Source organism: Mesitornis unicolor, unplaced genomic scaffold (genome assembly GCF_000695765.1).
Source record: "Mesitornis unicolor isolate BGI_N332 unplaced genomic scaffold, ASM69576v1 scaffold55131, whole genome shotgun sequence".
In the NCBI taxonomy this organism is placed as follows: Eukaryota; Metazoa; Chordata; class Aves; order Mesitornithiformes; family Mesitornithidae; genus Mesitornis; species Mesitornis unicolor.
In genome coordinates, this window is record NW_010162890.1 from 1 (window position 1) to 12528 (window position 12528).

Consider the following 12528-nt stretch of genomic DNA (forward strand, 5'->3'; position numbering starts at 1 on the left):
CCCTAACGTTCTGTGATTCTGTGATTATAAGCAGCAGCATCACTGACTTTTGTAAAACATAAAATAACTTCTTATACAGCTAGGGCACAAAGCATGGATCATTTAGCATGATCTCAGTTAAGGTACACAGTAAAACTATTAATAATAATGCCCTTTTTTTGCACATTACCAAGGCTTTCAAATTGCTGAGCAAAGAAATTTAATAGGTTTCAAGAATAATGGTCAATGCAAGTTCTGAGTGCCCATGTAGTCTGGAAAGATGTTCACGTCTAGAGCTAGGTCTATACTTTGTGGTTTGTACCTACCTATGGAGGGCAAACAGCCAAGAAATAGAAGTCTAAATAAAATACCAGAAAGCTAAACAGAGTTATCACCTTTCCTCAGGAAAGCACAGGCACTGTTTAAGTGACGAAATAATTTGTGCCAGACTTCTCAAACCATGTGGCTAATCAGCAGACTCTCATGCCAGAGTTTCTTTGCTTAATGCGTGTATTTTGCAGTCCCATCTCAGACTGAACCAATTTGCTTTATGTTTTCGATTGCAGAGCCTTTGCCAAGAGACAGCAACAGCTGACTGCAATGAAAGTTATCCAGAGAAATTGTGCTGCATACCTGAAGCTGAGGAACTGGCAATGGTGGAGACTGTTCACTAAAGTGAGTGGCTGCTGTCAGTGAATCTCTTCCCAGCTTTCCAAAACAAATGAAATGAACATAATACTGAGGCATATCATGTCAGACACACTCCTTATTCCAAAGTCCATTGCAGTTTCACAAAATTTTGGGTTAGAGATACTCTGGATAGTTTAATGCCATTAATATTAAAGTTAATTCTAGCTTGAGAACAAAACAAACTACTTAAGCAGAGATTCATAAAAGATTTTGCATGTTTGGGAACTTTTTTTAATTGCCAAAAATGAAATAATTTCACAGGAGTGGATAATGAGAAGATAAGAGTAAAACTGAATTTTGTGAACATGCACAGTTGCATATCTATGAGGAACTCAATAGCTCAGAAGTTCCCTAACTGGGATACTAAACACCTTCCTGCTAGGCACTTAAGCAAATTAAGTCTATTTTCCTAATGAAAAGGCCTGATTTTTTTTTTCCAAGAATGGCCTTCAGTTTCAATTCATAAAACTGTTCCTACTTATATTGATAGCAACTGCCTCCACGGCCAGAAACACACAGTAGTTCTGTACTCTACAGGCCATAACACACACCCACGTGTGCACATTGCCTTTCTTGTGGCCTTTGTACAACATCAGTGCTCAACAACAGGGCTGAAGCCATTCAAAAAGTGGCACTGTAGGAGGCAGAGGTGCTCACAAGGCTCCGAGAATGAGCACAGAGATGGCAAAGAGGCCATCCAGTGCTGGCTGAAGATTGCTGGTTGAAAGATGCTTGCATCCAGCTTGGCTGGGCAGTGTTTGTTCACTGCCTGACCAACAACACCCAGTGCTACCACCAGCACCAGGCACCTTTAAGTACCATGCTCAGAAACATGAATACTGTCAGGAAACATTCTTAAAAATGCTTTTTATTTTCAGGTGAAACCACTGCTGCAAGTCACCCGCCAAGAGGAAGAAATGCAGGCCAAGGATGAAGAACTACAAAAAACTAAGGAAAGACAACAAAAAGCAGAGAGTGAATTGAAGGAGCTGGAACTGAAACACACGCAGGTGATTTACAGCTCAGTCTCTGGGAAACACTAGCTTTTCTTTCACCATTTCTAGAAGCCATTACAATTAAGGTGGTTTTTTTCTTTGTACTCATGATTGTATTCACAGCAATGATCCAGAACAACAGTTCAGTGCAGATAAACCCCTATTACTGCAGTAGAGGTCCAACGTTCACACAGAGGTAGAGCTGCCTGCCTGCACACCAGAACTGTCCAGTCAAAAGACATTGTGGGGCCATTTCCAGTACAAATCTTAACTTCCTATCCATTTTACTTGTGTAGCTTTGTGAAGAGAAGAACCTCCTTCAGGAAAAGCTTCAAGCAGAAACCGAGCTGTACGCTGAAGCTGAAGAGATGAGAGTCCGTTTAGCGGCTAAGAAACAAGAACTGGAAGAAATTCTGCACGAGATGGAAGCCAGAATTGAGGAAGAGGAGGAGCGCAGCCAGCAGTTGCAAGCAGAAAAGAAAAAGATGCAACAACAAATGCTGGTAAGGAGGCATATGTGACAAACACAGACAATAACTTTTATCTCACAGACAAAAAATGGAGACTGGCAAACCTCAGATCCCATGAAGGTGCTTGCTGCTCATCCCCCTGTAGGTGTGTCTGTGTCACTGAAGTAAGAGCAATGTATTGATGCTCTTTATTACAGAGTTTTCTTCCTCATCTCAGTTTTAAATAATCTTTTCTCTAAAATATTATTTTAACCAATCTTTCCTTCTAAATCACCAAGCATTACAAATCGTCTAGTTCTTAATATAAACAACAAAATCTACATCAAACCCCACATGCAGTGACAAACATTAGGCATTTCCTGTAATCAAAGCAGTATTTTATTTTCAGAATTCATATTTTGGGGTGTTTCTTTTTCCTCTAAAGGACCTTGAGGAACAGCTGGAAGAAGAAGAAGCTGCAAGGCAGAAACTGCAACTTGAAAAAGTAACAGCAGATGGCAAGATAAAGAAAATGGAAGATGATATTCTCATAATGGAAGATCAGAATAACAAGCTAACCAAGGTAAGCGTCCTGTGTCCATTTTCTTGCTTTGAGAAAATAGTGCAAGATGAGGGAAAACCTTATCTCCTGCTAGAATAACAGGAATACTCTTGACTACATAGTCTCATGAGTATACAAATTCACCAAACCATCCGTCCAGTTTCTCTCAAACAAGTTTCTGGTAATTCTTCCATGCTCATTTAAACAATGCAAAATTGTGTAAAACTACTGGTTTTGAGGTCTGTTGTGGTAACAATATCTTCAGGCAGGAAGACATGCCTGTCCTCTTGGCCCCAAGCAGAGTAAATAATTCCCTTAGCTTTCTAGCTAATTTCAACCAAACTTCATGATTAAAACTGGAAGTAAGAATGTATTACAGTACTTTTTGAAAGACAATACTCTTCTGAACTGGGCCCTGTACTTACCAGCCATTAAAGAGAGTACCAGATTCTAATAGCAGCAGATTAGAGAATATGGAAGTCATAGACACCACTCCTCAGCTCCTCAGTAACTTGAAAATAAACGTACCATTACAATCTCAAGAAATGCAGCATAAAAAGACAGTACCTTGGACATTTTTAGTTGGCAAAGAGTTGCTCCATGATAAATAAATAAAATAAAATGTTTTATTTTTCTTAAGGAAAGAAAACTCCTTGAGGAAAGAATAAGTGATCTAACAACAAATCTTGCTGAAGAAGAAGAAAAAGCCAAAAATCTTACAAAACTGAAAAACAAGCATGAATCTATGATTTCAGAACTCGAAGGTAGTGTGAACAAGAGTGGTCTGTACCTGGTTTTTTGCCTTAGCCCACAACAACAACAACAACAAAACATAAACAGAATCTGAAGAGGACTTCTACAAAATTTGTGCAGTATTTTCCAGATTTCTTATGCTGAAATAATTTTGTGGATGAGAATCACCAAAACCCCAGGGTGCATAAACTATGGATGCTTTTTTTATATAAACAAACCAAATAAGAGAGAGAGAGAGAAAATAGAAAAAAAAATGCTTCTTCTGGCAGAAGATAAATGATTCTTTGAGGTGGCTAGAAATAAGTGATGACAGTAAGTTATTGCATGGTGCTTCAGAAGTGCAATGACTTGTAGTTAAATGTATGGCCTTACTGGAGGCCAGACTACTTTTTTGGCTAAATTCGAAATTAGATCAGTGCCTTCTTGTACTAACGCACTTCCATGACCAAAACTCTTACTTTTTCAGTGCGACTGAAGAAAGAAGAAAAGAGTAGACAAGAACTGGATAAACTTAAGAGGAAGTTGGAAGGGGAGTCAAGTGATCTACATGAGCAAATCGCAGAGCTTCAGGCACAAATTGCGGAGCTGAAGGCACAGCTAGCCAAGAAGGAGGAAGAGCTGCAGGCTGCTCTAGCCAGGTATTCACTCCTGAACCCGAACACAGGTTGAAAACCCAAGCTGGAACATATGTCTCTCCCCTTCCCAGACACTGAGATGCTGCAGACATGAATCTCATCTTTCAGTTACATCCTCCCTGCATGCTTTCCCCATTTTCCAAATTTCCTCTTGTGAAAAATAGTTATGCTATTGTTTGTCCATAGACACATAATTTTACCTGCAGATATCAATGAAAACTCCTTTTACCAATGGCATTGTCAATGATGTCAAGTAAAGAATTAAATGTAACAACATACTTTATAAACAAAAGGCAGAAATTACTTAGAAGTCTGACTTTGATCCATTCCAGAGACTCAGTAGATTTTCTCTATAAATTTAAGAGGGACAACACTCAACTAAAACTTTTGCTGAATCAGCTGATAAGCATCTCCAGGCATTGTGTCGTGATAAAGTACAGCTGCCAGATCCCTTTTGCATCAGTCCGTTCTCTTTCTTTGCTACTTTCTTGCAGAGAACCTATAAAACCTTTAATCTCTACACTGATATCCTCAAAGTGATTTTTTTTTCAATAGATAAAATGAAATACTCTCTTTTCAGGCTTGAAGATGAAACCAGTCAGAAGAACAATGCCCTCAAGAAGATCCGTGAATTGGAATCTCATATCTCTGATCTCCAGGAAGACTTGGAGTCCGAGAAAGCTGCAAGAAACAAAGCAGAAAAACAGAAGAGAGACCTAGGTGAAGAGCTGGAGGCTCTTAAGACAGAGCTTGAAGATACTCTGGATACCACAGCCACCCAGCAAGAGCTCAGGTATGGAGATGTAGCACATGGGCCAGAAATAAATGTCACCAAGCTCAGTACAATACTGTCTAGCTACTACTGTGCAGTAGTGCTATTTTCCTAGTGGCTGGAACACTCTTTTGCTGCTGCTCCATTTATGTGTGTTACCTTCCAGAGCAAAGCGTGAACAGGAGGTCACAGTGCTGAAGAGAGCTCTGGAGGAGGAGACTCGAACTCATGAAGCCCAAGTCCAGGAGATGAGGCAAAAGCATACTCAAGCTGTGGAAGAGCTAACAGAGCAGCTAGAACAGTTTAAGCGGGTAAACTGAAGTCCATCTTACTGAAAAGTATCCACTAGATAACATGAGTTCCTTTTACAGACCATCTTTCTTCACTTCATGCTTGTAGGCAAAAGCAAACTTGGATAAGACCAAACAGACACTGGAGAAAGACAATGCTGATCTGGCTAATGAAGTCAGGAGCCTGAATCAGGCCAAACAAGATGTGGAGCACAAAAAGAAGAAGTTGGAATTACAGTTGCAAGAGTTACAGTCCAAATACACTGAGGGAGAGCGTGTTAGGACAGAACTCAATGAGAAAGTTCATAAGTTACAGGTAGGAAGGAGCTGGACCTTTTGATGGGGCACCTTGGGCTTGAGAAGACCAGTTTAAACTGTTCTGTGAGGGTATATCTGGAGGAATCTTGGCCCTGTTGACTTCAGATGAAATGCTCTTCTTTTTTTGTCATCTGTAGGGTTCCTACCTTGAACTTCTACCTCAATTATCACACATTTAAACAATTACAACCTCTCTGTCTCATTGAAGCGAGAGCTTTTACTCTCAGTGTCCCTCTGCACACATTGCAGTCTGTAATGCCATCACTGGTCCAGTGATTGTGCTGCATGTTTTACAGAGTTTCTTTCTGTTCATTCATTTCTGGGTGGTAGGGAACACTAAACGGAATGTGGCTTCTGGAAATGGATTAGACAGTTATTAAACACATAAGGTTCTCAAAAAATGACAACAAAACGAGAATGCTCACCTATGTATGATTGTCTAATAAGAAATAGCTAAAGATAATTTAAAATGGTTCTTTGGTAGATGTTCAATGTCCAACAAAACTAATGAAGCTTATTGTTACAACTTTGTTCATAGCAGCAGTAAGCTTTTATTTATTTTAAGTTACTGGATAAATAAGGAAATATAATCAAAATGCATCAATTTCTGTCAAACTTGGGAAGAGGAAAGAAAACCCACAAAAATCCCCATTCCTCTTTGCAATTCGTCAAAAAAAGTATACTAGTATTGTCTGACAAATATGACAAGGTTTTGGTATATAGTCATAAAATACTACAGTAAACTAAACAAAAAAAAGTGGCATTAGACCTTGGGGGTCCTTAATTCACAAGTCACAAAGATGACACATGTAGACACTGCAGATTTTGTGCGTAGGATTTAGTTCCACCGAACTTAAATGCGACATATTGCCCCCCAAAATTATGGCCAAATCACGAATTCCAGTTAAGCTAGAAACACCCAGCAGCACAGGAGCAGATTCAGATCCTGTTCAAAGTTAGGATTTCAATCTAGATCAAACTAAAGTTTGGAAGAAGATTTTGAAGTTTTGCAAAATAACAATTTATTCACTGTGGTGTCTCATAGGTTGAGGTTGAAAATGTTACTGGCTTGCTCAATGAAGCAGAAAGCAAGACAATCAAATTAACCAAAGATGTTGCAACCTTAGGATCTCAGCTACAAGACACACAGGTAAACGTCCATCCAGTAACAGCACCCCTACAATATTTATGCAATGTACTATAAAAAGACCTAAACTAACGACTGTATTGTCCATGTGGTGACTGTAGGAGCTGCTTCAGGAAGAAACGCGGCAGAAGCTAAACGTGTCTACCAAGCTTCGTCAGTTAGAAGATGAGAGGAACAGCTTGCAAGAGCAGTTGGATGAAGAAGTAGAAGCAAAACAAAATCTGGAGAGACATATTTCAACACTGACAATACAGGTATCAGTGCCATAGCTAAATCACTAGCTCCACCACTGAGAGTTTTGTCGGTAATTCTTGAAGTTTCAGATCTCTAGAACTATCCTGGCACAGCACATGGACCGTCAGAACTAGTGCTGTTAGCACAAGTGGCATCAGTAAAGCTCCACAATGGAGCTAGCAACCTCTCTTTTCTTTAAAGTTTGATCTCTAGGACAGATACCAATGCAAGGCAGCTCCCAAGATACTCTTGCACACTGGGCCCGTATGTGCATACCATGTGCATGGTCTGCCTTCTTTTATGAAGGCTGAGTGTCACTAGCTTCGCATGGGTCAAACTAGATAAGATTTCTGCATCTTGGTTGTCTTCTGGCCATCTTCCTCTGCCAAGCTTTGTTGTCACTGCTATAAAGATTTGCTCTCTGAATTAAATTTTCAGCTCTCTGACTCTAAGAAGAAGCTACAAGAATATTCCAGCACAGTAGAAGTAATGGAAGAAGGTAAAAAGAAACTACAGAAGGAAATTGAAAGTCTCACACAACAGTTTGAGGAAAAGGCTGCTTCTTACGACAAACTGGAAAAAACCAAGAACAGACTCCAGCAGGAGCTGGATGACCTGGTGGTAGACTTAGACAACCAGCGTCAGCTGGTCTCCAACCTGGAGAAGAAACAGAAGAAGTTTGATCAGGTATGGATTTAGGATTCTCCCTTTCTGTGTTACCACCTAACTTCTCTGGAACTCAGAGACTACACTGGTTTAATGAAAGATAGAGCAGGGACAAAAAATGAACAAAAATTAATTATGCATACACTGGTTAATTTTGTATTTATTACATAAATATCAAAAAGCAGAGATTTTTATCTCTCATTAACAACTGACAGGACAGCTGCAATAGAAAAACCCTATTACTAATGATTTCTGTATTAACACTACCTTTTTACAGATGCTAGCTGAAGAGAAAAACATCTCTTCAAAATATGCAGATGAAAGAGACAGAGCAGAAGCTGAAGCTAGAGAAAAAGAAACAAAGGCTTTGTCATTGGCCCGTGCACTTGAAGAAGCTTTGGAAGCCAAAGAAGAACTGGAGAGAACAAACAAAATGTTGAAAGCTGAAATGGAAGATCTTGTTAGCTCCAAAGATGATGTTGGCAAGAATGTAAGTTCTGGGCTTAGAACAATTTCCACAACAGCAACTTAAAACAGCAGCTAACAAACAGATTGTTGTTTCCAGTGTGTGAAATTCTCTGTAGCACACAAATCCACTCAGCAAGATCAGATATTTCATACAGAATTCAAAGGTTATCCCATGTGGGCCCAAACTTTCAAGAGACGTGGCGAAGTAACTGTGAGCCATCTTTATCTTTAACATGACTTCAGGCATGAAGAAGATTCTTACTAATTTCTAAGGCTGAAAAAAAATTAAAGAAATTCTAAATAATTTACTGGTTTATAAAGCAGCTTTGAAGTTGTAAACGCCACAAATCTGGTTTTATTAGTTATATTTGCCTTTGCCACCAGTCTAACATTTACTTGTATAGCTGCAGCAAATTTTCACTGATGCATTGCCAACTACTTCTTGTATTACAGTGATATGATAATATTACTTACAATACTAAATAAATGCCACTACGGTGCTTGACTAGATTAATAATGAAAGTTTGAGATGAAGAGTCTCAGGTTATTTTAAGACAGATTTGCAAGTGTACAAAAATCAGTAATTTAACATTTTCAGTGCAAATTCATTCATTCATTGTCCACAGTTGATATTTTGAAATGTGGCCTATACCGCAGGTAGACTGTGTTTAACTAGAATTATTTTTATTTCTTGTAACAAGTCTATTCAATTCTCATTGCTTGAAAGGTCCATGAATTGGAGAAATCTAAACGGACCCTTGAACAGCAAGTAGAAGAGATGAAGACACAATTAGAAGAGCTGGAGGATGAGCTACAGGCTGCTGAAGATGCCAAGCTCAGGTTGGAGGTTAACATGCAGGCCCTGAAAGGGCAGTTTGAGAGAGATTTACAAGCCAGAGATGAACAGAATGAGGAGAAGAGAAGACAACTCCTTAGACAGGTACCATTCCCTATTATTGCCTTTGAAAATACCTAAGCCAGCTAAAAGCCCCTATCCTCCTACCATTATTAAAAACACCTTACTATAATGAGAGGAAAACATTATATTGCCTTATGCCTGGCAAATTAAAAAAAAATGAAGTAGGTTATTGTACTAAAAAAGGCATAAAACTGTGTAGCAGGTGCACAATTGCCAACAGATGTAGAAATTTAGCACTACAACCAAAATAGCACAGAACATACGAATTGTTACTTCTGACACAGTCAGAAGAACCTTCCCTATATTCTCTGTGCAAGTGAGAAAAGACAGCTCTAATCTATCTGCCCTTCTCAAAGTACACTGAGTGGCTGCAAAAGCACTGAGAGTGAAGAGACAGGGCACAGACTATTTGTACAGTAGTGTTTTGACAGCAAGGACAACTGCTGTAGTCATCATCTTGTAATATACGTATTTCCATGAATACAGAACCAAAACTACTGACTCCTTTCAAGAATCATTAATTTTTGGACAAAATGGAAATCCATTTTAACTGCCAGTGAAATCACAATTAATAGAGATATAGGGGGCTGTATACATTATCCTGACATACACCGAGTATTTAAGAGTGCTCAAGGACTTCCCTAAACTTAAGTTGCTTTCTTTAATGATCAGCTCCATGAATATGAAACAGAACTGGAAGATGAGCGGAAGCAACGTGCCCTGGCAGCTGCAGCCAAAAAGAAGCTGGAGATTGATGTCAAAGATCTGGAAAGTCAAGCTGATTCTGCTGTTAAAGCTCGGGAAGAAGCCATCAAACAACTTCGCAAATTACAGGTACATAACAAACAGACTTTTTCCCACTGCTGTCTTTTATACAACTGCAGTATGAAACATCAGTGACATCTGTGAACTCGATGCCTATTACAGATGATTGGTTAGCAGGGGAGTTTGAACTAGACTCCCAGATTCAAGTATCTGTACTGTAAGGTTCAGTTTGAAGAGAAGCAGAGAGCATCAAAACTCTCTGGCCAACACTCATCTCTTACTGATTTACCCACAACGGACTCCCACATAGAGAAAGGGCTACAGGATATAATCTATTACAGGACTTCAATCCTGGTTCTAACACTTGACTCAAAAGCATCAAAGACTGTTCAGAAACCATGTTGTCTCTAAATTAGCATTTTTCTGATTATGCTGTAAGTCTCTGTATCAACTGTTCTGTCATATGCTGACAGCTAAACAACAAAAAGGGATGTATTGGAAATATTAAGACTGCACATGTAATCAAATATTCAGAGGAAACATGGACAATAGGCATTACAAGTGCCGCAGTGTGCAAGTGGAAGCATCGGTCTTCTTGGAATAGCATTTCAGACATTTCCAACACATGCTAGCTCATCCCTCCAGAAACTTTATGCAGTCATAATGACAGTGTGACTGTGTGTGTTCTGTTCTGCCCAAATTTCTTTCTACTGAGGTTTTAACAAAGCCAGATAAAAATAAATCTCTGCTATTCCTTTCAATAAGGCTCAGATGAAGGACTACCAACGAGAGCTGGATGATGCCCGGGCTGCCAGAGAAGAAACATTTGCTACAGCCAGAGAAAATGAGAAGAAAGCAAAGGGCCTGGAAGCAGAGCTCATCCAGCTTCAAGAGGTAAAGTTTATGAAGCAAACTACACATGACCTTCAGTAGCAAAACAGAACTGCAATTAAATAATACAATAGCTCTCAGTGATCGAAAGCTATAAGCAGCATCTGTAACAAGTTCCACATGCTCCATGCACTCCTATAAACTTGTTGGATCTACATCTGAGCATAGACAGATTAAGCTGAAAAAAACATCACCTTTGAGGAAGTCACAGTTCACTAGTCTTAAAGGTAAATGAACTGTATGATCCAACACAAACTGTTTTCAATAGCTATAAATTCCTGAAGTCTTGTTAGTGCTGCTATTCCTATGTGCATTAAATGGCAATCTTGTGACTAAAACAAGTAAGATAGGGACCAGCTGACAGCTAGATAAAGTGCGCTTCATCGTACTTCCATAGCATTTATAACATGACAAGAATTCATTTTGTTAATAAGACAACCCATCTTATACCAGTTTTAGAAAGTTTACAGTCCTGTGTATCATGCTATAACTGCTGAACTTTTATTTCCTTATTTATTTCCTATGCTGCCTTTTCCTTTTCTCCTAGGATCTGGCTGCTGCAGAGAGAGCTCGCAAACAAGCAGATCTGGAGAAAGAAGAGATGGCTGAAGAACTTGCAAGTGCTACTTCTGGAAGGTAGGAATAGATTGGATTACTCACAAGGCTGTGAACATGCTGCTGAACATTGCATGGCTGCAGTTATGGCTGGAAGTTACGTTCCTCCCAGCAGCCATCTCATCTTGGCAACACAACCTGCACACAAATGACTAGTTTCACTGACTACCTAGTTCTATCTTCTTTATGAATTATTGGCAATTCATAATATTTTCAGACACATTCAAGTGGTCAAAGCCATAACTACACACATGAAATTTAAATTTACAGGACAAGCCTTCAGGATGAGAAACGGCGCCTGGAGGCAAGAATTGCCCAACTAGAGGAAGAGCTAGAAGAGGAGCAAAGCAACATAGAGGCAATGGGTGATCGCATGAGGAAAGCAGTACAGCAGGTAGAGCTCATTTCAGCACATGTCACTTCCTGTTTGTATTTCAGCCAAAGATACTTGTGATTCTGAACAAATATTTTGAAAACTTTAAACTAGATTCGAAGGGGTATGGGGTTGTAGTTGGGCTTGCACAAATGGGGCAGAACTCTAGGATTGATGAGAATCGGGAGGCCTCCCATCCCTCTAGGGTGAAATCGGTGTGCTCAGCTCGCTCCCTGAAATGCCTGTACACTAATGCGCGCAGCATGGGGAATAAGCAGGAGGAGTTAGAAACCTGTGTTCGATCAGGAAATTATGATCTGGTGGCAATTACAGAGACATGGTGGGACAGCTCACATGACTGGAATGTGCTCATGGATGGCTATGTCCTTTTCAGGAAAGACAGGCCAGCAAGGAGAGGTGGTGGAGTTGCTCTTTACGTGAGAGAGCAACTACAGTGTCTTGAGTACTGTCCGGGGGCAGATGAGGAGAGAGTGGAGAGTCTGTGGGTGAGAATTAAGGGGCAGGCTGGCAGGGGTGACACTGTTGTGGGTGTCTATTACAGGCCACCAGATCAGGGTAAGGAAGTTGATGAGGCCTTCTACAGGCAGCTGAGAGCAGCCTCACAGTTGTAGGCCCTGGTTGTCGTGGGAGATTTTAACTTCCCTGATCTTTGCTGGAAGGACCACTCAGCCAGTCAGCCACAGTCCAGGAGGTTCCTCCAGTGCATTGACGATAACTTCCTCATGCAAATGGTGGAGGAGCCGACTAGGGGAGATGCACTGCTGGATCTCATCCTCTCTAACAAGGAGGGTCTGGTCGAAGCAGTAAAGGCTGAGGGCTGCCTTCGTTGCAGAGATCATGAAATGGTGGAGTTCAGGATCTCATGTAGCAGAAACAAAATAACAAGCAGAGTTGCAACCCTGGACTTCAGCTGGGCAAACTGACCTCTTCAAACAATTGCTAAGGGAAATCCCATGGGAAAGCTGCTTGAAGGTAAAGGGGCCCAA

General features: G+C 40.2%; 1 protein-coding gene across 1 annotated transcript; it reads left to right on the forward strand.

Moving 5' to 3' along the window:
* Positions 1-545: 545 nt before the first annotated feature.
* LOC104547879 (myosin-11-like) lies at positions 546-11602 on the forward strand (the record flags this gene model as incomplete). The annotated part of the gene is made up of 18 exons (XM_010193742.1): positions 546-654; positions 1548-1679; positions 1961-2167; positions 2559-2696; positions 3316-3439; positions 3895-4066; positions 4644-4856; positions 5002-5146; positions 5235-5441; positions 6489-6593; positions 6692-6844; positions 7263-7511; positions 7768-7980; positions 8686-8898; positions 9550-9711; positions 10408-10536; positions 11081-11169; positions 11419-11602. Coding segments are annotated over 18 exons (2944 nt in total), but the record flags the coding sequence as incomplete, so codon positions are not given.
* Between the last annotated feature and the right edge of the window lie 926 nt (positions 11603-12528).